The sequence below is a fragment of the Malus domestica genome, chromosome 10, assembly GCF_042453785.1.
Source record: "Malus domestica chromosome 10, GDT2T_hap1".
Classification (NCBI taxonomy): domain Eukaryota; kingdom Viridiplantae; phylum Streptophyta; class Magnoliopsida; order Rosales; family Rosaceae; genus Malus; species Malus domestica.
Window position 1 is genome coordinate 25709451 of NC_091670.1, and position 27885 is coordinate 25737335.

Consider the following 27885-nt stretch of genomic DNA (forward strand, 5'->3'; position numbering starts at 1 on the left):
AACATAGAATGGCAGAAAGTCTCACCTTTAAAAAGGTCTTCTTAGCATTTATAGCTGAGTGAGGGTAAGAGTGAGGGCAGAGTCACATTTGACACGGTATTCATTTCCCCAAGCTAACATTTTTGTACTTGTAATAGGAGATATTTGTTTTGTTTCCTTCATCTCATGTATTCATGAAGTGGAGCAAACCCGTTATGAAATTAATTTCAGCTTGGACATTATTTCTTTTGTGTTTTATTTATTGATGATTGTCGTTCAAACACTTTTAAAATGCTAAACAAGTTTAAGGAGTAATACTCATATATTTTAGTTTAAGGACTCGTTGCATCAAAGTTTAAGGACCAATACTCTAATTTTCTCTTAATTCCATATGTGTTTATTTGGTTATACATATTTATGGGTTTAAATATTCATTTTTATTTGCAATAAGTTTGATACATATTTATGGGTTTAACTATTCATTTTTATTTGCAGTAAGTTTGTAGCTCAAATGATTTATAACATTTACCTATACAGTATACACCTATAGTCTAAGTTTATTTCTCTTTCTTCAATATTGCTTGTATTAAAAAAACCAACTTTATTTTGTTAAGAGAGAAATACTAACGAGACTCTCAAAAGTAAGGTTTTTCATAGATTTTTTGTCACCTCATATTTTTAGCACAAATTTTATAATATTAACACGAAAATGAACCTCAAATTATAAAGTGGCATAGTGTTGTAGACATCGAAATTTCGGTAAATAAATGTTGACCGATAAATCAAAGTGTCAACGCTCATGTATTACATAAATTTTACACGTAGCGTGTGACTCAACGAAAATTGAAATGAGTTGGAAAAGTCATCAAATAGGACACGTGTCAACACCTGGCAGAAACGACTTATTTCATCTGGGATATTATATTCAAAATTAGGCCTTGGAAAATTCTATAAATACAAGCCCATTTCATTCATTTGGAAGGAACCAATTCATATTACACCTTGAAGCTCTGAAACTCCGAAGCTCTCAAGCATCCAGGTTCTCGAAGAATCAAGAAAGCCTTCTTCGTTCTTCGTTCATCGTTCTTCCAAGATCAAGCCCCGACGGCCCTTGAAGAAAGTGTTCTTCGTTCATCGTTCTTCCAAGATCAAGCCCCAACGGCCCTTTGGATCAACAATCATCCACCAATTCAAGATCAAGCCCCGACGGCCCTTTGGATCAACAATCATCCACCAATTCAAGATCAAGCCCCGACGGCCCTTGAAGAAAGTGTTCTTCGTTCTTCGTTCTTCGTTCATCGTTCTTCCAAGATCAAGCCCCGACGGCCCTTGGATCAACCATCCACCAATTCAAGATCAAGCCCCGACGGCCCTTGAAGAAAGCACCATCGTTCATCACCCGTTCATCCAAAATCAAGCCCCGACGGCCCTTGGATCAACAAACATCAACAAATCCACACATCCAACCGTTCTTCAAGATCAAGCCCAAAAGCCTTTGAAGATCCGTTCATCATCGTTCTTCAAGATCAAGCCCAAAAGCCCTTGGAGATCCGTTCATCACTGTTCTTCAAAGATCAAGCCCAAAAGCCCCTTTGAAGATCCGCTCAAATCCACCTTCAAGATCAAGTCCACGGCCCTTGAAGAACGTTCATCCTTAGATCAAGCCCAACGGCCCTTTGGATCAATCGCACATCCACAAATACACACCTTACGGAGATCGAATCAGAGGATCAAATTTAAGAGAGATTGTAACCCAAAATCATCAAACACAAATATTTGTTTGTGCACGTTGTTCTTGTCTATTTCGTTTCAGGAAATTTCCGTGTTCACAAGTGTCCTTGGTGAGTCCCACAATCTCTTAGTATTTCCCTTGTTAAAAATTGGTGTGATGTTTATATAAAGCCAATGTGACTTGCATTCCCTACTTTATCAAAAGGAAAAGGTACATTCCTCATATTTTACTTTTTTTATTTTATTATTATTATGCTTCCCTCTTGTTTAATTAAAGGTATCAACTTCACCTCATTGATGGTGAGCAACATTTCCTACAATTAGTTGCTTTTGCCATTTAATCCTCATTAAATAGTGTGTACTAGATACAATGCAACCCAAATAACCATTGAAGCATTAAAAATTTTGAATTTATAGATGAGTCTTTACAAATAACAAACTTCATTATGTTGATAAGTTCATGTTTCTACATGTGGTCTAATATCTTAGTAGATAGGGTGTTCGTTTCTACCATGCGTTCCGAGTTTAAAATTCTTTTTTCTTAAATTATCGTAATAGTTTTGAATTTGCCATCTCCCTTTAATAAGAATAAAATTTGAAAAAAAATAAATTCATTTCTTCACTTTGTTAGTGATGCACAACAAAATTTAATGTGATGTATGGTTGAGAAAATTAAATAGAATAGGTTAGGAACCGAATGAAATCAATAAGGAATAGTATCAAATATATTCTTCGTTGGTCGTTATTTCTCCAATCCATTGATCTGCATGACTTGCATCACAACATACTAAAGATTGTTCGGACACGAAATTCGTTGCCCTTTCGCATCAAAAGTGCATGGTTCTATGGAATTTCGTGGGCAATGGTTCGAAAGAATGTTTTGTACTTTATGTAACCAATTTCATAGGCTGCGTAGCAAGTAGAACAACACTTTAGGAATCAGTGTGAACCTAAGGGGTTGTTCTGGGCTAGGCAGTGCATATGCGCGCTAACATGTTAACCTTTCACAAGATTATGTGGTTGTATAGGTTTATGCGATTAACTGCTCAAAGGGTGTTTCGTAGGTAATCTTCCAAAAACCGTAGGATGCTCGTCAAATCGGCAACGATTTTAGGTTCCTAGGGATCTTCCAGAAATCATAGGATGCTCGTTAAATTGGCAACGGCTTTAGGTTCCCAGGTATTTTCCAGAAACAGTAGGCTACTCGTTAGATAGGCAACGGTTTTAGGTTCCTAAGGATCTTCAAGAACCCATAGGTTGCTCGTTAAATTGGCAACGACTTTAGGTTTCTAAGGATACACAGAGATCACTAGTTGGTCACATACAAGATGTTCGGCTACTTATGCTAGCAGGTCACGTTAAGGATGCTCAACCGCATGAACCCCGTGCGTGTAACTGAGTTAGAATTCCTTATCCTCACAGAGATAACCTATGTATTGCACTAGGAATGCTCCATTGCGAATACTAGCTAGTCATGCCGCGAATGCTCAAAAGAGATGTCTCTTTAACGGGTAGAGGGAGTACTATTTCGTAACACGAAGATCGCTAGTTGGCATATATAGGATGCTCATCCGGAGGTTGTTAGCAGCTAGTGACATCAAGGATGCTCAATTGCAGTCCATCTTCGTGAGAAGCCGTCCAAAAGGCGAGTTGCGTAGCGTGCCTCCTCCGTCTTTGAGGCCCGGGTCCTCGCGGATTAAACCAAAGGCCTAAAATCCTTTAGTCTAGCTAAGCCTCGAAAAAGACCATTGTGGCTACTTCTAGGAATGTCGACGTAGGCCATGATGCTCTAGTTACACGAGGGTGGCCCGACCTATCCACATCTGGATATTCGAATTGCACAATTTACTCTCTCTCAGGGGGTGCAATTTCTACAATAGGTCATTGATTATGCACAATCTTCAATGAGAGTAGGAGTAGACAGTTGTTGCAAATACACAATCGAGCCAAATGATGAATAACTTCAGAAATCTTCATTGAACAATGAAAAGAACGATATCAAACTTAGCTAAAAGGTAGAAACTACATAACAACTGGATAGTCCTCAGCTTACGAGGTAGTGCTCGTCGAGCTGCTTGAGTATTTGAGCTTTATTTCATTCAAGCAGAGCTCAGGGAGAAGTGGGAGGTCATGTGTAGTACTTTTGTAGGTTGTAGACATTCCACTGCTTATCGATCTCTTTGTTGTTCATGGTGGTGAGGGTGTAGCTACCCTTGCAGGCTGTTTTGCTGAACTTGTACAGACATTCCCAGATAAGATTCATCTTTTTTTAGCCTTCTTTTCGGGCAGTGATGAATGTTTTTCTTAGAACTACATCTCAAGGTTGAAATTGTCAGATTTTTGCCCTTTTGTTATAACTGGAGAATAGCTGCTACTGGTAGGCTACAATATGGGTGATAACCTTATCACGTTCCTCCTCTGACAGATCTAGATTTATGGCTCATTTTTGTTATGCTCCAAAGTTGGCAGTATGGTGTTGATGTTCTACACGATGACATTGGGAGGGATGATTGCTTTTAAACTGAATGCGAAAAGAGTTTCACTGGTTGCTTATCGTTTGGTTGTGCGATACGCCCATTGGACACCGAGAAGTTCGTCTGACCACTTTCCTTCCTTATCTGTGAGGGATTTCTAGAGGCAATCTAGGATTGTCTTGTTAGATGCCTCCGTCTACCCGTTGCCTTTGGGATATCTAGGTGTAGACATGTGCTACTTAATGTCATATTTCTGGAAGAACTTCACCAAGTCTTTGCCCACGAATTACGGGTCGTTGTCGGTGATAATAGATTGAGAGATGCCGAATCGGCAAATGATGTTCCTCCATATGAAGCGTCCTATCTTTGATTGAGTAGTGGTGGTCATAGGCTCAGCTTCTACCCACTTTGTGAAATAGTCAATAGCCACGATCATCACGCTCATGCCTCTAGTAGCGGGCGGCATGGGCACTACCAAGTTAAGTGCTCACTGCATAAATGGTCATGGGCTTGTCTGCGGGTGGAGTTCGCTAGTAGGCAATGCAAGTATAAGCTTGAAGTATTGGTAGCTGTCACACTTTTGAACAAATTCCTTAGCGTCTTGATGCACAATGGGCCAGTAGTATCCGGCGTTAAAGCCCTTCTGTGCTAAGGATTGGCCTCTTGAATGGTTTCCATAAATGCCTTTGTGGATTGAGCCCAGAACTTTCAAGTCGTCGGGAGGCGCTAGGTAGTGAAGATGTGGGCCTGAAAAGGATATTTGAACGAGAATGTCGTTCTACATGTAGTAGTGTGTCGCCTTTATTTGGAGCTTCTTAGCTTTTAATCTTTCGGCATGGAATGTCTCATTAACTAGGTAGTCGATGATGGGATCTTACCAGCTGGGGTTGTATTGACTCGTAAAACCTCGGGTGCTAGTTCTTCTACTATGCTCGACTTTCCCAAATACTTGATCGGGATGGAGCGTCTGAACTGGTAGTCCTAAATGGAGCCTAAGGTTGCCAGGGCATCTAGGTGAGCATTGTTTGCTCGTTGCACTTATGTGAGAGTGTAAGTCTAAAACACCTCAACCTTCCTTCGTACCTTCTCAAGGTATAGTGCTTTCCTTGGATGTTTTGCTGCATACTCCCCTGTAGTCTGGCTAGTGATGAGCTAAGAATTGGAATGGATTGCAAGCTTCTTGATTGCCAGATTTTGTGCCATTCAGAAGCCTGCCAATAAGGCCTCGTACTCTGCTTTATTGTTTGATGCCTTGAAGCCTAGAGTAATTGCCTGGTCGAGCATTGAGTTGTTTGGGGTGATGAGAACCAATCCTATTCCAGAATCTTTGTAGTTGGATGAACCGTCGATGTGCAGGCTCCAAGAGTATTTGTCATAAAACGTTAGTATCTTCGGGGGGCGCTTTTGGGCTGTGCTATTGTGTTTTCTAAGCCGAAAGTGAACTCCGCTATGAAGTCTGCCAAAGCTTAAACTCTTATCGCTGTGCAGGGTCAGTAAACCAAGCAGTATTGATCAAGTTCCAACACCCACTTCATCACTCCGAGAAGCGTCTAGACCATGTAGAGGATACTGAGTCAAAACAATGACTGTATGCGCCTGAAAGTATGATATAATTTCCAAGTTGTAACAATTAGCTCAAAAATTAGCTTTTCAATCCTTGGGTATCTTGTTTTGGCATCGTGAAGAGCTTTAGAAGTGTAAAATACTGGCAGTTGGGTCCTCATCTCTTCTTGTATAAAGGCAGAGCTTACTGCTACGTCTAGGATTGCTAAATAGATGTATAATTCCTCAACTGCTTTTGGCTTAGATAGTAGCAGATGGGATGTCAAATATCTCTTCAAGTCTTGAAATGTTTTTTCTCACTTGTCATCCTACTTGTCTCTTTGCATTTTCTTGATGACCTTAAAAAAAAGGCTTGTATCAATCAGTTGAGCACAATTGGGCTTAGTCATGACCCGATTCTAGCTGTCTTCTTTGGCTGTTCGGGATCAAGAATGATGTATTTGGCGTCTTCTTCTACCTTCAATCCTTTTTCTTTTGTCGGTGTGTCCTCCTGAATGCCATTATCTTAATATGCCTACTGTGGTTGCTATTGGGTAACAGGCTTATCTTTTTGAACCTTGGTAGCTTCTACGAGGGTGAAAGACTTCTTCTTTGATAGCTTTAGCATTTATACAGTGCATCATCGGGATGCGGCCTGGTCTGCCTTGATCTTTCAGACTCATCATCCCGAATGCAAAATTGAATTTTCTGGTACTCAATGGAGGTTACAGCGCCCATTTTCATTAGCCAGAGCCTTCCCAAAATCCCATTATAGGGAAATAGGTCACTGATTATTTTGAACATTTACTGTGAGACTACTTGTGGTGTTTTAACATCGAGTGTTATGTTGCTAATAGTAATTAAGGTGTATCCGTTGAATTCCGTGAGTACCTCTGTTAGGTGTATTATCGTGTTTTCCAAACCTATTTGGTTAATCGGGATCGAGAACTTGGTATAATTCTTGATGGCCTGACCTCTTCTTGTCAGGGACCGATCTCTGCGCTTGGCTTTCTGCCTACTTCGATTGTAGGACTACTTCTTATCCACCTTCTTCTGGGCTACCTCAAACTCTTTCTGAGGCTGCTTAGGTGTCTTGTTGCTTGTCGGGCCTCATCCCAAAACGCATGCTTCTCTGATAGAGCGAATAAGTTTGCCAAAGTCAGGTCCTCCTTCATGATCAATTATCCGAATAAGGGATGATCTGTCGGGAGTCCCTTTTGAAAGGCTACGCTGGCGATCAAGTTGTTGCAACCGACTATCTTCGTCTTCTCCGTCTTAAACCTTTTCACATAGTCACGGAGCGACTCATTCGGTTCTTCTTGATGTTGAAGAGATGGTCGGACTTCTTCTTAATCAAGCAATGATTAAGTATTCCTTAGTAAAAACTACGGAAAGCTCGTCAAAAATCCGAATTGAGTATGGATGCAAGGTATGGAACCAATCCTGCGCCTCGCCCTGCAAAGTAGTGGTGAATATCTTGCACATTAAAGCGTCGTTGGCTCTGTAGAAGATCATCGCACTGCGGTAATCCTTCAAGTACTTTTTCAAGTCTCCGACTCTCTTAAATAAGGTGAAATACAATGTATTGAACTTATGCGGGGCTCATTCTGCTCGATCTCGTATGTGGTCTCGATGTGCTGGAATCCACGCAATCGCTTAGTCATGAGCATCTCTATTTCTTCATCAATTTACCTATGTCGGGGCAGTAGGGCTTCTGGCTGCCCTTGGTCATGACTTGTTAGTCTTAGCTACTTTTCCATATGCTCGAATCATTTATGTCGCGGCTGCAGTACATGTGGTACATTACTGGCAAGCGAACGGATTACTTGTAAGTTGATGGTTAAACTTGAGTCGGATTTTGCAAATGTTTCTCCGCGTCCGTCGTGCTGCGTACTTCAATATGAAGTTGATTATGCTCCTTACGAGCCTAGCAGCATCTTCGCCTGAAAGGTTGTTCATATATATTATTGAAGTGTGGCCCTAATCGTGAATGTATGCTCGTCTAGGGGCTTAACCGAGAGTGCATGCTTCTCTACGCTCTAAGATGAGAGTATACACTATCTTGGGAGCCCAAGTGAGAATGTACACTGTGAGACCGCTTGGTTCGTACCTAGTCGATTGGCTTGCCAAGACACTACTAGAAAGAAACATCATCGACTGCCCTTATTCGTCTGGGGCACGTTACACCTCGGTGCACTACAGTAGTTGACTCACCAAGGTAGTATGCTACGCTAGGGCGCTTGTCAGTTTGGTGACCTGTCGAGATAGGTGTTGTTCGTTATTTGAAATGGAAGAGTTGGGACGGTAGACATCTGCTTGAGTTGTGGAAGTGTAATAGACTCCGAGTGCAAAGCTTGAGCCAAGATGGGTCAGATTTGCAGTAAAGTGGGGCAAAAATACCCTTAGTTCAACCGTTGGTCTCAAAATCTGGATTTGGGTAAGTTGAACTAGTCTGAGACCATTATCTATAAGGTTACGATAGCAGGTTGGGCGCATGGGCGCTGGGTTGCCTCGGTTTGTCCTGCTTTGTCTCGAGCTGAAGATCCACTAGACTGGCGCTAGGATGCAGCTTGCGTCACTATTAGCACAACTTGGGCTACCTCGATCTGGGCAGTTCGCGTCCAAGTGAAAGAGGTAGGCGTCAAGGTTGTTGCCAAGGGCGATCAGCTTCCTAGGCCTGCGGCTGCTGGCTACTTGCGTCTCGGGCCTCTTACCTTAGAGCTTCCTCGTGATGAATAGAAGCTACCCCGTGGGCCATTAAAGCGGCGGCAGCCGTTGTTGGCATGGCCACGTTAACTCGTGGTGGCAAAGGTGCGGTCTTTGTCGTGGTAAGCCTCAAGCAGCGACAACACGGAGCCACATCACTATCTCTATCGATTGGTCAATGTCCTTCAACGTAAGAGGTCTCATTGGTTGTAATTTCTGAATTTCCTGTCATGATAACCCCAATTTGTGGATGCAAATTTCTGATGTCTCTTCCTTTACGAAAATGCACATGCAAAATAATCACACCTAAGATTAAGGTCAAAAGCCTCACGCACCCATGATGAATGAGGGGGCTTTGGCCTAAGAATCTCAATTGCCAAAGTTATCACCTCTATAGAGGTAATCTAATTCCAGGGAAATCCAAAATTGAACTCCTGAAATTGGGTGGACCCTACATAAAATCTAATTCCCCAATTGCTAGTAAACGGCGGAATGCAATTCTGTTTCTCTCCCTTCCAATCCCAATTAGTAAACACGCTCTGAGAGAGAGAGAGAGAGAGAGAGAGAGAGAGAGAGAGAGAGAGAAAGGTCCCTTAAATGAGGGTGAGGGACCTTTTTACATTGTCCATTGGCTAAATAGTAGTGAGGCTAAAATATTATACAACACGTATGAAATTTAAAATATGGTCATTTTGGTTGCAATCTTTGTTCAACCCAATTGTTCGATTGAAATTTTATTTATTCAAACATTTTTATTGAAGTCCAACATTTAAATGTTGCATTATTTAGGAGATTTAACTCTCGCATTTATGAATTTCATAACCCATAATTATGAAATTAAAAAAATTCAAATAGTATTTTTGAAATATAATAATTACTTAATGCTCAATAATAGAGTAATATTGTTCTTCACATAGTTTTAGCAAAATCAATAAGACATTTATTTGTAGTGAAGAAAATGGACGAAGACAGTTTTACAAAGAAATCCTAAACCCTTAACCCAATGGATATGGTTTTAGATTTTGGTTATTTTTGGTAGACATGATCTTTGAATGAATACCTGAAAGATTGACAGTTCGAGTCATTGAAATACATTACGAAGTGGACCCCACAAAATGTTTATCAAAAGTTGTATAAAAAAGTGATGTCATAGATCTGTCCTCCATAACAAATATTATACACCTTTGGCATTTTAAGGTTATCTCCAACCTTTCCCTGTATTTTTAACTATTCATCTTTACGTATGAATGACACACCCCGACTCGGAATGTCCACCTGGACTCTGAATCGAGTTGTGCTGGGTGACACCAGAAAGGTGATGAAGCCATAAAGTGTGGTGATGTGGAAAATGTGAATAAATTTAAACCTAAAAGCGAACTAAATGAAAGATTACACATGTGAGCAAGATTGAACCCAATTCATAAATGATGTCAGAGCATATGTATAGTAAAAGTAGGATAAGAATTATACAATTGAAGGTAATCTCCTAAAGCAACATTTGCCATGAATCCTTGTTGGCACAAAAACTCTGCCACTAAATCGTGGAGAGGCGAAAAACAAGGTGAGTGAGCCTAAAAATAAAGCTTTGTAAAACCTTTTCGAAAATGTAATAACCCTTCGCATCTAAACAAGTATAGATTCCAAAAATAACATACTTCGTATAGTATAGAAATACATACCATAAACAATAATATCTCCAAAATGCAATAATTCACCATATTTCGCACATAAAACATATAGTATCTAGTATCCCGCATAATGAACATATAATATCTAGTGCTCATAGACATATGCTGATACACGAGCTCATGCAGAGATATTTTGATATAAACAGGACTGGGTGCAATAATGATTTACACTCTAGTACTACAATCACATGAAGACTGGCGCTATGTGCATCACATACGAGTCCTAATTGCCTATAGCAATCTAGGACAAGATTGGCACCTACAATGGATCCAAAGTGAGTGTACGGTTCAATGTGAACATACATGTGAAGACTGGTCCTGGCCCGAGCGAGTAATAACACCAGTGTAGCATGCACGATGAGCAGTTAACACAAATATGATCATGCAATGGTAATTCAATACTCCTAGTCAATAAAATATTATTCATGGTTGCAACTATAATTAAAGCATCCCATAATAGTACGTATACCCGTGCATATCATAGGATATAGGACAATTTCATAAATTCCGCCGTTCCACTCATTCTTATAAGCGTTAGTCTAATCTAGGTGTAATGTAGAGAATTCTTTACTAACTATATATATGGAAGCTAAATAAATATATAGTAATTAAAAGCAAAAGACCCACTCACAATTACTTGCGAGATCACATCCATTCAAGCTAGGAAAGCCGAAGCATCCGATATTAATCGCACCTAAGCATAATATTGAGGCATATTAGTAAAACTCAATTAAAATGTTTGAATTTGGAAAAACTGATGGTGGATTCAGAACAGCTCGTTGAACCACGCTAAGAAGGGTTTCGGGCAAATTTTGTAAAAAGTCAACGGTCAACCAAAAAGTCAACCAAGCCGCCGAGGCGGTCAACTACATTAAAACTTTGGAATTTCACTAAATGGATGCCAAAAAACGGACTCGGGGCATCGAAATAACGTAGGAGGGCTTCCAAGAAAATTTCAAAAAAGTCAACAAAAGTCAACAGTTAAAGTTAGTGAAATATTCCATCGTTGGACGGAATATCCCGTTAAAACTAAAGATAGGTTAACCGAATATACCTGGGGAATATTCCCTACAATTTCTAAAATGGACCCAGGTTGAATTTGGTGGACTCCAGTTGGATCTGGGTCTGAGTCAGTTTGCAGATCCATGTTTGGATCTGGATTTTGGTTATTTGGTCAGGTCGACTTGGTCGCAGTCGAGGGTTTATGGGGATTTTGGCTAGGAAACTTTCCGAGCTCCGATTTGGGTTCAAATCTTAACCATTTTCTACATACTATATATGGATTTGAAGCTATGGAAAAGTAGATTAGGAATATAACAATGAAGTTAGTCAGTTTTTTCCTCCAATTGTAAAAAACCTACAATTACCACCCCAATTTTATAATTTGTTAAACTTTTGTATTTCTTTGAATATTTTTTTGGCTAAGAATTTTGGAATTAGTTTATGTATAATCTATCTTGTTTTACTTTTACGAACATTTCACTGTAAAAAAGTTCAAATTTCGAAGAAAAAAAATTGGTAGTGAAATATGAGAAAATTGAATTTTTATGGATGAGTGAACATTTGGATGTGTATTTCTAGAATATTAGAAGTTTTGGTGTTGGATCTAATTTGGGTTAATTTATAATGTTATTTTGACCATTGGATTTAAATTTAAGTCATTGAATCTTTTTATTATCATTAAAATTGATTAAGTTGGATTTGAGTCATTGAATTTTAAAAAAGGATGTAGCCAAATGGCATTGAATCAATATCCAAGAGGTACAACAGTCATTGGATGCCAACGACGCTATAGTCATAGTCGTAGAAGGGCTGTTGTCCATGCGCTCATCCGCAGATGATCTCTCTGCTTTAATGCAGTTGACGCACGGGGCTAAGCCTTCTCCTTTCTTCACATGCAACTGCTGCAAGCTAGGGCCCTTGTTGGCCCACTTATTTTCTTATCAATCGTGGGGGAGGGGGGGGTTGTTTCCCACTCCCAAATACATCCCATGAAGAGGTATTGGTCTAAATATTAAGTTGTTATTTTTATTTTTTATGAGAAATGTTAAGGAGATTCTCTAAAAAATGGGATTCTCCACTGCCTCATGTTTTTAGCACAATTCTCATGCCAACATTAAAAAATATTGTGCTAAAAACATAAGATAACGAAGAATCTATAAAAAACCTCATTTAAAAAAAAATCTCATTAGCATTTCTCTTTTTTATTTCCATTCTCCTTGAGACAACCTAAACGGTAATGAGGTAAATTTAATTATTACCATTAGATTGAAACATATGATAAAGCTACAAATCACGACCATTGAAATTACACGACCAAAATTGAACTTGGCCCGAATACTTTGTCCACATTCATAACCAAAATTTTAGATTAGTTTTTCTGACAAAAGCATTACTAAAGGAAAGTACAACAAAACCTTGTCCGACAAAGATAATTTTCATAGTCCTGTCCAGCGCATAGACGGCAGGTGGCACAACCTTAACACCACTCCCCATTTCACTACCAACACTCCCGCGGCCCAGGCCCATTAATATCTCCACGCCCTCTGCACATTCCCGAACGCGGAAGTATAAAAAACGAGAGTGCCCCTTAAAAAGCAAAAGAAAGAAGGCTGCGACATATAACACTCTCGCTTGCTTGTCTGAACTCTCCTCTCTCTCTCTCCTCTTTCTCTCTCTCATCGACTCTGTATGTAGGGATTGCTGAGAGCAGCAGCCACACACGCGCACACCGACCGCCAATCTCAGCAGCCATGGATTGATCGGCCCTCGTCGCAATTTCCACAATTGCATCGGGGCTTTTCGGTAAAGTTCCCTTCTTTACTTGCTGATTAACACATTCGGCTTAATTTCCTACTGTAATCTTCAGATCGGGGCCGTTTCTTTTCCGCGGAAATTTCCCTGTTTTCCCGCGAAATTTGTTCGATTTTCCGGGGAAGTCGGGGAAATGTTTCCCGCGGGAAACGTTGGGATGTTCTGTCTGAAATTGAAGAGTTTTGGTTGCTAATTCTGAGGTTTTTTCGTTCAATTTCGATTTTTTAACGTTTGGTTTTGACTTTTTTTAGGTTTTAGGGTTTTCAAGTGTCGTTTGTGAATCGAGCATTTGGAGATCTTTACTCATTGCGGTAGTTCAACCTTGCTGTAATTACTGGTGAGTCTTAATTTGCTGTAGAAATTAGGGTTTTTGTCGTTTATCTTTCCAAATTTGGCTGCAGTTTGTTTGAATTTAGTTGTCATTTTTTTCTGTCAGTTTGATTGACTGAGGTTAATGCTCCTCAAGGTTGCTACTTTTGCTGTAAATGTGTAATTTTGGTGATTTGAGGATAATTTTATTGATTAGAATAATTAGGGAGGTAAGTTTGTAGTGGATTTAATGAGCTAACATTCCCTTTTGATGATATATAGGACCACGTACTGTTTTTACTTTATTTGCATGCTGAATTGTTTGTTTTGAAAGTGCGAGTATTATTCTAAGTCGAAACTATGAAGTTGAGATCATTTTGATGCTTTGAGCGGAGCACATCCATCCCAATTTGATGGTTTCCCTTTCATTGGGCGGTTATGGGATCTCTGATCTGGTTTAACTTCATCCTTGAAGCTCCCTCTTCTATTTGTCAAATTTAGTTACATTGGGAAAGTAATCTGTCAATTTTTTTTAGTATCTTTATTAAGCTGTTTTCGTATGGATGATTGCCCAATCGATATATGTTTGAGGCAGCTTGAGAAGGCGATGACATCCACCTTATCCTTCAGCGAAGCCAACAATATTTTTATGATAGTGGTGCTATTCACACACCCATTTTTACCTCCCACACACCCTTTTTAATTTTTGGCCATTGATCTTCAATTCATTCAAACCGACGGCCAAAAATTGAGAGGGGTGTGTGAGAAGTAAAAGTTATATGCGGATAGCACTACCCTATTTTTAAATACCTTTGTAGTTGGACTTATATCAAGACCTGAAAGGATTTGTTTTCCTAATAATTTAGTTTTCTTTATATTATACAAGTGAATACTGATACATATTGGCAGACTGTAATCTTCGTATACATCTCATTATGCATGTATTGACCTGTGTACTTTAGGGGTATGATGAGTTTAAACAAGATGCTGTATCAGATCAAAATTAGCATGTAGTTTTTCTGCTGTTTCTGCTTCTTTGACTGTCGATAGGTCAATATGTGTTGACATTTCTCTCTTTTGTTATCTCCAGATCCTTTGCCATGGATAATACCCATTCCGTTTCCACGCTGATAGATTGTACAACATCTAAGATACAACAACTTCAGAAAGCATTTTCTGAACTTGAGAGCCACAGAGCTGTAACCCTGAACTTGAAGTGGAAAGAACTTGAAGCACATTTCCACGGTCTTGAAAAGTCCTTAAAGAGGCGTTTTGATGAGCTGGAAAGCCAAGAAAAGGAGTTCGAAACCCGAACAGTTGAAGCCCAAAAACTGTTAGAAAAGCGGCAAGCTGCTGTTGTGGCCAAGGAACAAGCTTCACTGGAGATTCTTCAAAAGAAGAGAGATGCTGCTGCATATGCTATTACTAATGCTCGAGAGAAGCAAAGGAAGGTATCAACTGAGGAGCCTTCTGTTGTCACTGATGATGGCCAAGGTGAGCCACCAAGTGTGGAAGAGAAACCACCAGATATGATAGTTTCTGATAGTAACTGCGAAGAAATGAAAAGTCCTGAAATGGGGAGTATAAAGGTGATGTCCTATCCCCAGTTAGCGAAGCTGTGTGAACAGATGGACACAGAAGGTCTCCACAAATTTATATCAGATAACCGAAAGAACCTCGCTTCCATAAGGGAGGAAATTCCACTTGCACTAAGAGCTGCAGCCAACCCTGCCTTATTTGTCTTGGAATCTTTGGAAGACTTTTACCGCCTAGAAGGGCCCAATACGGACCGGAAGAAGGATGCAAACCTGTTGGGTGTCCGTCGAACTTGTATCATGTTGATGGAGTGTCTGAGCACACTACTAACAAACCCAGAATTAGTCTCTGCGTCTGATATAATTACAGAGGAGGTTAAGGATATGGCAGAGGCAATTGCTGAAGAATGGAAGCCGAAGTTGGATGCTCTTGACATGGATGCTAGCAATGGGAACTCACTAGAGGCTCATGCCTTTTTGCAACTTCTTGGAACTTTTGGCATTTCCTCTGGTTTTGATGAGGAAGATCTATTCAGGATAATACCGATGGTTTCGCGTCGTCGCCAAGCAGCTGACCTTTGCCGTTCTCTTGGATTGACTGAGAGAATGCCAGGTTCGTGTTTTTCTTTATGAAAACATACAATTAGGTGAAATTCAAAACTTTTTTAGTTTGATAAATAAATATGCGGTCCTTAAATTTGGCCATGTGAACTATTCCAAGCTAAAGAAATGTTTTTCTTCTTTACTTTTGTTTTGCCCTTGTCTTTTACTTGTTGGCATGTGTCTTTGGCATGTTTTTGTTTACAATTCTATAAGTTGGTAATGTTTTGTCTCCCACTAGATCTTTAGAACTGCAACTTTGCTCAAACTTCCTTTCTATTCATCCTGGATGAGTTACTCATAAGCTTATATAAGCTGGTCTTGCATTTCATTACTGTCATTGTGTAAAAGTGCAGCAACATCAGAGACCAATCTCCTGGCATTGGCAGGATAATTCTAGCGATACCCATATAACATTATCCTGAAAACAATGCAGGCTTGATTAAAGGATCAACGTTGAGAACCTAGAAGTTGAAAAAAATGATTTCTTCCTTGCATGAACTTCAACTTTTGTATATTCTGGAAGCTGATTATGTTAATGTTGACATTGCAGGTGTTATTGAAGTGTTAGTGAATAGTGGACGGCAAATTGATGCAGTTAACTTGGCTTTTGCCTTCGAATTGACGGAGATGTTCTCTCCTGTGCCTTTGCTGAAGTCCTACTTGAAAGAGGCAAGAAAAACTTCGCCGGTCAAATCTGGAAATGCATCTCCCACAGCACAGGTGCTCATCACTCCTATCTTTATTGCATGGTGTTTTTTGCTCTCAATTTAATTATATTCTATTTTGCATTATTTGATTATCTGTTTAATATGAAGTTGACTTTAATTTGCCAATGGAAAAAAAACCCAAGATGGTACTGATATTTGATGGGGTTTTCCAGAGAAAGTATGGTGTATAAGTGCAAAATAGATATATGTAACAAATATTTGTTGTTTCAGAATGAAGTGAACGACCGAGAGCTGGCTGCCCTTAAGGCTGTGCTCAAGTCCATTGAAGAGCATAAGCTTGAGGAGCAGTATCCAGTGGATCCTCTTCAGAAACGGGTTCTTCAGCTGGAAAAGGCCAAGGCAGACAAGAAGAGGGTGGCTGAAGCAGCAAAGCCTCAGCCCAAGAGACCTCGTGCTAACGGTGTTGGATATGCTCCCCGCATCACTAATGTTGTTACTGACAAGACTTTCTATCCTAGAGTTGCTGATAACAGGTACCCGCAGTACATGTATGACAGACAGTTTGTTTACCCGGGACCTGCTGACAACCATTGCCCTTCCCTGCTGGGTTCTGCTACGTACAACATGTCTCCTGCTCATGGAAACTACTATGCAACCGGCTACCAGTACCAGCCTGCAGCGTACCTTCACTAATTTGACGGCCAAAAAAGTGACACTGATCCTCCTCGGTTTAACGGTTAGTCTTTAACCCTCTGAGTTCGTCGATGTTCAATGTAAGAATGATATTAGTATCCGAAAAAGACCCCAGAAAAAGAAAAAAAAAAAAGTTGTCTTGTTAATTTGTTAGTTGGATTTACAAGAAGATATTTGATCCTCTAATATATGTACTTTGTTTTTACTTTTGTATATGTTTTTCTTTGATCTACCTTATGTTTTAGTTTGACTGCATGCAAAATGCACATAGCCAACAGGTTGATCATTCATGGAGGTTTTTTTGACATGCTGAAAACTTTGAAGGGATCATGCCAGTTTTAGATAAGAAAACCAAGTATTTTATAACGTAACGTACCGGAAATGGTATTTATGCCTCGTACCTCCGGTGATCGTATATTGAAACGTTTCTATGGAAAATTTTCATCGGTAAATCGTGAGGGTCCAGCCATCCAATTATGGAGATATATTTGCAAACATTTTTCTTTCACAATAATTGATCAAGTAATTAGCAAGTATGGAGGTTGTGAGGTGAGAGAAATAAGTTTCTCCGGCTTGAGTTGGGTTAAAAGTACGGAATGTATTACCATCATCATCTTTAAATAAAGTATTTTTACGCTAGCACCATGAATGGTAGAAATTAATGAAATTGCTAAAGAACCATCAACTATAATCCTAAAATAACCTAATTTCGTAAACAACATAGAGGAAGAATGAAAGAAATATTTTATCGAAGCATGAATCTCTCCGTACAGACAAATGCATTGACCGGATTTTTCGAAGTCTGTTAATACCAATGTCATGTCCGAATGAAGAATGAGATCATTTTTACAAAGAGGGATGCTAGATGGAGAAATAGCTCTTCAAAATGTAGAGGAATTTCTCACGCCATGAACAATTATTTAGTTTAATGACACTTTATTTGGTTTAATGACACTTCGTCTTCATTTAGTTTCAGAAAATGCTCTATTTTCATATCATGAGTTGAAGTAGAAAAGGTAATCATCCCGCGCTAATGTTATGTCAGTCATCAAAATTCATCACGCTAAAATAGCACTACAACTTTATTTTTCTTATAATTCTTTCTGGTCATATTTATTTATCTTCAAAATTTTGGTACCAACTCTGAAGAAATAATGTAAACTACATTTATTTATCTTCTAATTAAATAGGATAAATTAGGTATATTCGTGCAGGTTTCGAATTGTGTGTGCATCTAAAATTGTCATTTTCTGCCATGAAACAAGAGATACACTCTAATTACCTCCTTATGCACTCTTTATTTTTGCGTTCTACATTTTGATTTGTTCGATTGACATTTTACCGCAATGATGTGTTCAATCCCCATCGAGCCTTCTTCTTTTAACAACTAAAAATTTGACATACTAACGCCATCGTCTGTAAAAAATAAAAAAGTCTAACAACAAGTAGAAATGTCATGAGAAAAAAAGGAGTGTGAATTGCGTTGCCACCCAAAAATCAAAATTATAGACATAAATTGGGCTGAACTCTTGGGTCATGGGTTGCTTTTGTTACTACCCAAAATCCACCATCCAATTCCATTGATCATCCGTTACCTTCTTGGCCTTATCTTCTCTCTCTCCATCTCCCCTCACTCCTCCTCCAATGGAGTCCCTCTCCATGATTCTCTCCTTTTCTCCACCACCCCAAAACCACCTCAAAGCCCAGAAACCATCCACCTCTCCACCAACCTCTCTTCCCCAAACCACCACCATTCCCGCCATTTCCACTTCCCTGCCACCCAATTCTTCCCACGCCCAATTTCCCTCCACCAAAAACACTCCTCACACCCCAATTTTCCTTCTCAAACCCACTCATTTTCCCCACAGATTACCAAAAACCCAACTCACATTCCTCCTCACCGAGCTCATTGCAACCACCCCATTTGCCCTTCCTTCTTTCGCTTCCGAATCTGCAGCCTCCGCACCGGAGCAAGTTTCCGACAAAATAAACCTGGAATCAGTCTTGGTCTCGATCGATGACTTTTTCAATCGGAACCCGTTTTTCGTTGCTGGGTGCACGTTCGTATGGCTGGTTGTGATTCCTCTGGTTCAGGCGTATTTGAGAAAGTACAAGTTTGTCCTCGTCATTGACGCGTTTCGGAAGCTCCGGGACGACCCGAATGCTCAGCTGTTGGATATTCGAGACCAGAAGAGCTTGGGGTACCTGAAGTCTCCGAATTTGAAGATTTTGAACAAGGGTACTGTGCAGGTTCCGTTTTCGGAGGATGACGAAGCTGGGTTTGTGAAAAGGGTTTTGGAGAGGTTTGCGAACCCAGCAGAGACTGTGCTTTGTGTTCTGGGCAAGTAAGTATAAAGATTTTGCTTTAGCTTCATCTTTTACTTGAATTTATGCTAGAAGTGGTTTTATTATAAACATAAAGAAATTTATGTTAAAAATCCCAGTGCTTCCTTGGAAAAGCACTTCTACAACCAAGGAGGGGTTTTTTTAAAACGTAGTAAGCACTAAAAGTGCACTCAGAAGCAATCCCAAGCATGCCTTAGATATGGATTGATAGTTTATGTCTACGATGAGTGTCTAGTTCTAGGAGAAAAACTTACCTCCGATGCTAGTGTGACAGTATCCCAAGCCAGCTTAAATACCGCCATAATGACATCTCGTGGAAGGAAGATAAGTTTATTTCATTTTTTTGGATTTAAAGGTATGTGTAATCTCAGTATCGGTTTCTCTTGTTGGAAGGTAGTTTTGATGGAATTTCCATCAAAGTGGCTGAGTTACTGTTCAAGAATGGTTTCAAAGAGGCTTATGCAATCAAGGGTGGGGTTGGAGGTACAAAAGGGTGGCTGGTAAGCGTCTTTTTCTTTTCTTCTAGTTTCCGTTTCACGGTATCTGCGATTAATTTGAACTCTAGCTCCATTGAGACAGCCTTTGTGTTGATGCTGTTCAGGAGAATGTGGTTGAAATGTTTTTTGATTGATTGAATCTTGGTAAAAAAATTTGGATGTGTAAGATTCTGATGGAGCCATCCGAATTCCAAATGTAGTAGAGAACCCTATAACCCTAGAGTGAGGAACATTTTTCCTTTTCTGGATATGTGTACCAGCACCATAAAAAGTTATAAAGGCATACATTATGCATATGGGAAAATTTGAATTCTCTGACTGCTTAAGTTTTTCTGTTGTACCGATAACAACCTAATTAAAGCAAAATTTCCAAGTTGACTAGTGAAATGATTTACTGCATAGGTATGAAATTGCTTCTAGGGTGTTTTAAAGACTGTTTGATGAGTGCGTATAAGAATTCTGAAGCTGCAGTTCAACTTTTAACACGAGGAGTTGCTAAAGTGTTTTGGCCGGTTATGTTTTCTTAGATAATGTGTTTACCTTTTTCCTCCTCAGGAATCACAAGAAACTCTTTTGCCACCTTCTATGCATATATACCCCAAGAAGAAGGTTAAAACTTCACAAGAAACTGTGACAAACGGAGTTGTTCGGGGAAAGGAAGACAGCAATGGTGCTGTCACTTCCAGAAATTTGTCCACAGGAGAAAGTCAAACGACAGACAATGGACGCACAACCAAGTCTACCGACTCCGCATCACAAATGAAAAATGGCTCTAGATCATCCTCTCCCTACCCAAGCGTATGTTCAGTTTCTTTCTCATTAACAATTACTAGTTACAAAAGATTACATATCCTTAATTATCGACACCGTATGCTTTACCTTAAAAGATGGTTTAATCTCATTTGTTCTAGCGTTATGGCTTCCATTGACCAATGTTGGTGGGTGGATTTTGCACAATCCATTGGCAGTTTCAAACTTCTTTTCCAATAGGGTCATGTCTGTTTGTTCATGTACTTTTTTCATTTTGGTTGTTTCCGATGCAGTATCCAGATTTGAAACCGCCATCTTCCCCAACTCCATCGAAGCCCTGAGATCGACGCTGTGACTTGTCTTGCTCAGAAGTGGTGCCTCCGGTTGGGCGAAGCATAAATTTTCACAAGTTTTGCCGATCATTAGTTCTATATTCATCATATCGAGGAGAGGTTATTGATAAATGACCGGCGTTGTATGTCTTAGTAGCAGTAAATTTCTAGTTCCGAATTTTCGTATCAGCTGTATATTTTGTAATAAGTGTATTGTGTATTTGAGCTAACATTTGTCCCATGGTTATCGTTGCAGCGGAATCGATTTATGAAACCATTCGAAATTGCACAAATCATCCATGTGGTGTTGCATTGCATTATGTATAAATGTTACCTTTCTGGTGGAAGAAAAAAAAAAAAAACCCCTTGAACAATGCTCCTGCGATTAATCGCGTTATCAGTCTCAGTTCAAATGAAAATTTCCGTCTAAATTCCTTATGAATTTGTAATTGTGCAACCATATGACATTGTGCGCAGAATGTGGATGAAAATATCAATACAGACCATTTTAAAAATCTCCGCCTAGGGTCTAGGCCGCTAACCACCGTCCCAATTAATGCTTAAACGTTTGAAAATTAAAAAAGGGTCCCTAGACCTGCCAAGGTGCCCGCCTAGACCGTCTAGGCACCAGCCTCGCCCGCCCAAACCCGCTTAGGTTGCGACTCTCTTAGACAGAAAATAGATAACTTTCATTTTGCATTTTATTTTATTTTTCAATAAATTGTAAGAGACTTGTTGAATACTTAAATGAACGTACATTATATGCTTGTTCCTCATGTTTTCATTATGGTCAAATACTTCATAATATATATATTTGTCATTCTATTTTTTAGTTTATGATAAAATTATATATATTTTAAGTATAAACAGACACTTATTTACAGGAAATATAATAGATTTACTTAAATCCGTCTAGTTCGCCTAGGCGCTAGGCCCTAGCCCACCGCCTAACTAGCGCCTAGCATCTTTTAAAATCTTGATACAAACTAAAGATTAGTAATGACTAATGAGTTTACCAGAGGTAATATTGAGATGAAAGAGGGAAGGGAAAAAGGAATAGAAAAAATGGGTGTCAAATCCCGTGTAATTAAACAACACTCAAAATGTTCTCTAAAATTGGCTCACTTAATTAAGAATCTAAAATTGACCAATTTTGTCTCTGAATATTAGTGCTACATGTCAATCTCATCATTTCGTTAGAATTTTATCAAAATTTCTATTAGTATGCTGATGTGACACAAATATGAGTCATACTTAGATCCAAAAAAATCAATTAAGTTTCTCTGCCACAGTCCGCCCTGACCAGCCAAAACATTGCAAATCCTTTCACAAAACCTTTCCCCAATGGACTGAACCCATACAAATTATTCTTACATAACAGTTGACGGAATTATAACAGAAAGATAACATTAATTTCAAGCATTTATATTCAAGGACTACATTGATCGATTTTCATCTCAGAAATCATATTGATTGGATAGGTCAATTTTAAGGATAATTTTGTAATAAAAATCCCTTTGAAATTTGAAGGACATCTGAAGTAAAGAATTTCAAACCCGATTTGAATTCTCAATTACAAGGAAAGGAAATCACACGAATTTTATGGAGGTTTTGGGATGGGATGGAGCCCTCTCGTCACGTGACTTCTATGTAGCAGCACGTGCTTTTGCGGACAACTGGAAAGAATTCAACTCCCCCTTTCCTCCATGGAATTGGGTTCCTTCTCCTCATCTCTCTCAGTTGCAGCAGCAGCGGGGCTACTTGTCATTGGAGAGGATTTGCCTTCTCGGGTCAAGCAAGGTAGGACACGTGGGTCAATGGGTATTAAGACAGGCGGCTTCTCGGATTAACATTTGTCAACTCTGCTAATCATACTTTGTTTATTAATTATCTGTCTTAGGAAGATGTTAATGAAGAGAATCACACTGAGGAAGAAGAGGGGTCTGAGCCCGTAGATAATGCCACTCTGGTGAGCATATAGCTGACCATATTGTAAGGATTTTGCTAGCGACAGTCCTTCACGCCTAAGCGAGGATTCCAACCATTGATGCATTGTTGCCGTGGACGACTCTCGAGCATTGCCATTTATGCGTAAATTCTCTGATTGCATTTGTACCCTGCCGCAACTCAATCATCTTACCATTTTTTGTATTTCCTATTTGCAAGGTTGAGACCAGTAGTCCTCAAGTATATTACCACGACTTCCATATAGTCTACAGTGATTCATATCGGGTTCCCGTGCTGTATTTTCGCAGTTACTACATCGGTATGTTAACCTGTTATCAGCTACTTAAGCAGCAAAATTCAGTGAATCGCTTTGGAATCCATGGTTGATTCTTGCTAGTAAAATGCAAGTGTTAATCTTCGTAACATTGAAAGATATATATAGATGGACAGCCTTTGGCATTGGAAGAAATCGAAAAGGACCTACCTGCTTGCTCATCGAAGGTTTTACTGGAATCAAAATGGACATTTATAACTCAGGAGGTACGTATTCCTCAATCTCCGTCGCAATCATTTCACTTATCCTTCGATGCTTGCCTTCTGTTCTTGCCAAACTTCTTTGTTCCGTTAAAGTTACTTTGAAAAGATTTGTATAAACGATGCATATCCAAGTTAGGTCAATTGGCCAAGGCAGTGTGTCCGCTCTTCAAATCCACATCCTGTAGATTAGAATAATTTAGAACATATAAAGGAAACACATTCTTTCTAGTTGCCAATATTGAATCAAACATCTGAACATATATGGTATTTGTAGGAGCATCCATACTTGAAGAGACCATGGTACAAGCTGCATCCATGTGGAACCAATGGGTGGATGAAGCTGCTTTTCCTTGGTGATAATTCTCTGCCTAAAAATGGAGTTGCGGCTGAACAATATTTGGTATCTTGGCTCTCGGTTGTAGGTCAAGTGGTTGGCATTAGAATCCCTTTTGAGATGCTGAACAATCATAAAAGTTGTAATTGAAGAAGAAAATATGTTCAATGAATCATGCAGAACTCTGTCTTCCTCACAATACTGGAGTAAACCGGAAGTAAACCCGAAATATCAGATCGCATTATGCAGTTTGCTCATCCTTACAATTGTAGAAAAACCTTTTCAAATAAGCTAATTGATGATTTCAAGTAACAACGTTTGGACCCCGGACAATTGGGATTGCTAACCCTATCTTCCGTTTTGTGCTACTCCTTAATGGCAGATTCGGGAGAATGAACAGGTTCTGTCATATTTAACGTTTTAAGTTCATCCTCACTTCTCTTAGCTGTCCGAGTAAAGTGAACGAGGAATTCTGTATTGCCCTCAGCACCCTTAAGTGGAGACTCGATCCATCCTTTGCTGCTAAATCCAAAATTCTCTACACCCTTGATAATCCTATCAAGAACCTATACAACAAAACTTAATCAATATCAGGCTGTGAACAATCAAAACATTAATCGAATTCAGTGATTAATTGATTAAGTACCATTATTTAGCAATTTGCTAATTATGTTGCATTATCACGAAGCCGATGAACTCACAATTAGTAAAACAGCCAGATACGAGGAGGCATACACTAGGCCTCGGTTAGGGCTAAAAAACAATTATGACTTAACAAGATGGTGAAAAATAAAAGGGATTCTTGTTCTCTTTTAGATATTAGGCTGAAAGAAACCAGATAAAAACAAGGAAGAAATGCTTACTTCTTGATGGACTAATGGATCCCTCACAATCCCACCACTTCCTACCTGCAAAGAAAATGAACTTCTGAATTGTTAAACTTTTGCTTACAATGTTTTCTGGACAAGGCTTTGTTGGGGGATGATGTTGTTGTTGTTGTTGTTTTCTGGACAACATTGATCCTTATCTCATCATTGTGCATTTGAAATTAGAATATTCTAGATTTTCCACCCTTGAAAGTACTGAAAGCCAACACGCGACTTACACAGAAAACAATCCAAACTATCTGTAAATTACATAGAAATTGCTCCATGCATTGAGCAACATAAAGAGTAGAGAAAACTTATAAATGTAGACCTATCAGAGTCTGCCTTAAGTTTTATGCAAGGATTAGCATGAAGAGAAAAGTTAGTTCGATCAAAGCAACACAACTTTCTTATACAGAGTGGTGCATATACATGCAAAGGAAATATTCGTTATTCTGGAAACGTCCAGATATAAATGCACAATGTTTTTCATGATTTCCTTGTTCGAAAGGTTTTTTTTTTTAAATATCAAATAGCAGTTGCATTGGCATACTGTTGTAGCCCGGATAAGGAAGGTAACTCCTTCTCTATATTGTCATCTCTGCTATACTTTCTAATTTCAAGTAAAATAAATCAAAATAGCTTCCAAAGGTAAGTATGGGTTGATGCAAGACTCTTACTTGTGATCTGCGAGCTTCAAATTGAGGTTTAACCAGGGTGACCAGTGTCGCCTCTTCCTTCATCAAATTGACTATAGCAGGCATGACCTGCTTCCAAATTAAAAGAAGCCGTGACCAAGTGTAAAACCCATTGGCATAATAGTGAAAAAAAAGCTACCTAGCCTCCAAATTTCTTAGAAAGTATATTGTTTTTCCATGGGGAATAGCACATAGAGAACATACAGAATTATACAAGCAACAAATCCTCGGAATTTCCCGTAACAGAAAATAAAAGTGAGATTGGAACAGCCAAAGAACCAGATAACAATATACATTTACAAGTCTTTGAAAGCATACCAATAGAATGGAGATGAAAGAGAGGTCCAAAGTCACCAAGTCAACTTTTTGAGGGAGTCCAGGAAGGTATCTTAAATTTGTTCTTTCTATCACGCTAACAAGTTCATGCGTCCGAATTTTTTCTGCCACCTAATGATAAGCAATCAATTGTTGAGTATAGGAATATCAGAGAGAAGTAAGGCACAGTCCATGGTAATTCCATTCGATATTCATTTCTATAGTCATGAAAATTAGAGGGAAAAATAGAACCTCCAACCCTACTGATAAACCTACATTTTCAATTAATGGAACAAAACTTGAATTACTACCTAATAATTGTATTACCTGCCCATAACCTACATCAACTCCATAAACAAATGATGCACCGTACTGAAGTAAGCAGTCAGTAAATCCACCAGTTGACAACCCAGAATCAAGTGCTACTTTGCCCGAAACATCAATACCTAGCTGTTCAATGGCAGCTTCTAACTTGTGTCCTGCTCTGGATGGACAATATAAGTACAAATTAGAACAGAAGGTCTCGCTGAAGTTACAGCACAACCAAATTTTCAGTATAAACAAAGCGAAAGTTGGTTTGTCAAAGTGAAGTAATCACCTACATACATATTTTGGGACTTCAGCCATTATATGTACAACAGCTTTGTCCGAGACTGGAGTCCCGGCTTTGTTGACTACCTTTCCATCCACAAATACTTTCCCTACACCAGTAAACATGAACCAAAATTACCTCCATAGTCCCTACACTGTCATATATATTTAACAGCAGTTTCAGCACATATACAAGATGAAGTATTGTGCAAAACAGATTTTCACGAGCATATACTACAGTCAGAGTGTGACAAAAATCCTGAATTTTATATGCTGAAGTTGACTACAAACCAATTTAGATCTTTACCCAAATTTCTTTCTAGAGAAATATGCAAAAATGAAACCAGTCATAAACTTAAAATCAAAATAGAATAGGGGGATACTAAACCAACAATAAGCTGTATTTACTCTTTTCGATTCAAAGATATAACCGCTCTATTTGTGCATATTCCCTTCTTTCTATTAATAACCTTTGTAATTCAACTGTAATGCTCACCTTGTAAGATCCATGACTGGATGAAGGTTCGACTATACTGTTGAAACCTCTCGAGGCATACCTCATCTAGCCTCTTCCTCCTAAAATTGTCATTTCTCAAACACAATAGTAAATATATAATTAAGGGAAAGAAAACTTCATAAATTAGTCTGGAGGTTAAAAAGCTTACTTCTTTGGTGGTTGAGCCTTTGCAAACTTCACAGAAGCAAAGGTTCTATGCATTGGCACTCCGACCCATCTCGCTGAACATAAAACCCAGTTTAAAGAATTAGAGATTTCAAGTGTTAGACCACAAAATGAAAAACTTTATAATACAATTGCCATGCAAAGGAAAATAATGCAGAGCCAAATGATAGCACCCCAGGTGCTTGTGAAAATTCCCCAATGAAAATTAAGCTACTTTCGACTTGGAGAATCAAATAATAGCAACAAAAATAAAATCAGATGGAGAGGAAGAGAGAAGGACCAGCGAGCTCCTGTAAGTTGGGTTGCGAGAAGAGAAAAGAGAAGCTTGAACTAGTTCTTGCAAAACGGCAGGAGATTACGGTGTGATTTGGGAGCTTGAGAAGCTGAAGCCCCATATCTGATTCTCTGTCTGCACATCGCTAGTGGAGGCTAAACCCGTTTTGAGTGGTTTGCTCTTGGCGGTTTCAATTGGGTCGGGTCTGTAATTGGGTCAACAACATAACAAATTTTAGTTCAAGGTTTGGATTGGGCTTTGGTTTTTCATGCTTTTTAGCTTTAAAACTTAAAACCTTGAAAAAGATTACAATCTATACACATATTTTACATCTAAATGGTTTAAGTTGCAAACGTAGGCCTAATTACATTGGCTATAGTAGATGTGGGTCTGCTTATGCTTTCGAGATTGAATTTCACTACAGTTTGGATTTGTTTTGAGTTATATGTCAATTGTATAAAAAATATGGGTTTTTTTATTTTTGTCAAACTAAGTTACTTTCATTAAATAAAAAGACTAGTACAAGAAAAAGAGAGCCCAAAATGCAGCACATAATCTAAATACAAGCCCAACAGGAAAAAGCAAATACAACAGAAAGCCCAAAAGGACCCAACTAAGAAACAACAAAAAATCCTAACAATGGAGAGGAAACCAGCATCCACCACCAAGTTAGTCAACACGCCTCCAATGCAAGGCCACCACCACCAAGAGAACGAACCAAACGAAACAATTGGATCAACAAAAAATGGGGGTGAGCGAGCCACCCACGCAATGAGTGCTCCCATAATCCTACAAAATAGTGCTAAATGCACTTTAACAGCCATTAAAAATCCAAGCACGATGCCAAGGAGAAGCACTTGGACCGAGTAGCAGTGGTTGGTAATTGAGGACATGCGACGAAAATAAGCATCGGAGAAAGAGAGGTGCATAAAGGCTTTGATCTGAGACAAACTCAGGGGAATTGAGACAAAGCC

The 27885-nt window shown here is 39.1% G+C and overlaps 4 protein-coding genes across 6 annotated transcripts; 3 read left to right on the forward strand and 1 right to left on the reverse strand.

Moving 5' to 3' along the window:
* The first annotated feature begins 12678 nt into the window (after window positions 1–12678).
* On the forward strand, window positions 12679–16955 carry LOC103445329 (FRIGIDA-like protein 3). 3 transcript variants are annotated; one of them, XM_008384324.4, is made up of 5 exons: window positions 12679–12925; window positions 13186–13271; window positions 14334–15391; window positions 15932–16101; window positions 16320–16955. In XM_008384324.4, the coding sequence occupies exons 3-5, from the start codon at window positions 14344–14346 to the stop codon at window positions 16740–16742; spliced, it is 1641 nt and encodes a 546-aa protein (XP_008382546.2). In that variant the 5' UTR covers window positions 12679–12925; window positions 13186–13271; window positions 14334–14343; the 3' UTR covers window positions 16743–16955. The 3 variants fall into 3 exon arrangements, with proteins under 3 accessions (XP_008382546.2, XP_070663368.1, XP_017190648.2); XM_070807267.1 differs by having other exon boundaries at window positions 12720–12925; window positions 13193–13271; XM_017335159.3 differs by lacking the exon at window positions 13186–13271 and having other exon boundaries at window positions 12720–12925.
* A 1190-nt stretch (window positions 16956–18145) lies between these two features.
* On the forward strand, window positions 18146–20960 carry LOC103445328 (rhodanese-like domain-containing protein 4A, chloroplastic). Its single transcript, XM_008384323.3, has 4 exons — window positions 18146–19087; window positions 19486–19588; window positions 20141–20383; window positions 20629–20960. The coding sequence occupies exons 1-4, from the start codon at window positions 18387–18389 to the stop codon at window positions 20674–20676; spliced, it is 1095 nt and encodes a 364-aa protein (XP_008382545.1). The 5' UTR covers window positions 18146–18386; the 3' UTR covers window positions 20677–20960.
* Window positions 20961–22221: 1261 nt separating this feature from the next.
* LOC103445516 (ubiquitin-like-conjugating enzyme ATG10) lies at window positions 22222–23684 on the forward strand. Its single transcript, XM_008384537.4, has 5 exons — window positions 22222–22467; window positions 22568–22636; window positions 22834–22933; window positions 23057–23154; window positions 23426–23684. The coding sequence occupies exons 1-5, from the start codon at window positions 22270–22272 to the stop codon at window positions 23633–23635; spliced, it is 675 nt and encodes a 224-aa protein (XP_008382759.4). The 5' UTR covers window positions 22222–22269; the 3' UTR covers window positions 23636–23684.
* Window positions 23685–23703: 19 nt separating this feature from the next.
* LOC103445327 (uncharacterized) lies at window positions 23704–27073 on the reverse strand. Its single transcript, XM_008384322.4, has 9 exons — window positions 26918–27073; window positions 26621–26693; window positions 26452–26531; window positions 25963–26065; window positions 25692–25848; window positions 25368–25496; window positions 25032–25118; window positions 24349–24393; window positions 23704–24051 (listed from the first exon to the last, which is right to left on the reverse strand). The coding sequence occupies exons 1-9, from the start codon at window positions 27030–27032 to the stop codon at window positions 23851–23853; spliced, it is 990 nt and encodes a 329-aa protein (XP_008382544.3). The 5' UTR covers window positions 27033–27073; the 3' UTR covers window positions 23704–23850.
* Between the last annotated feature and the right edge of the window lie 812 nt (window positions 27074–27885).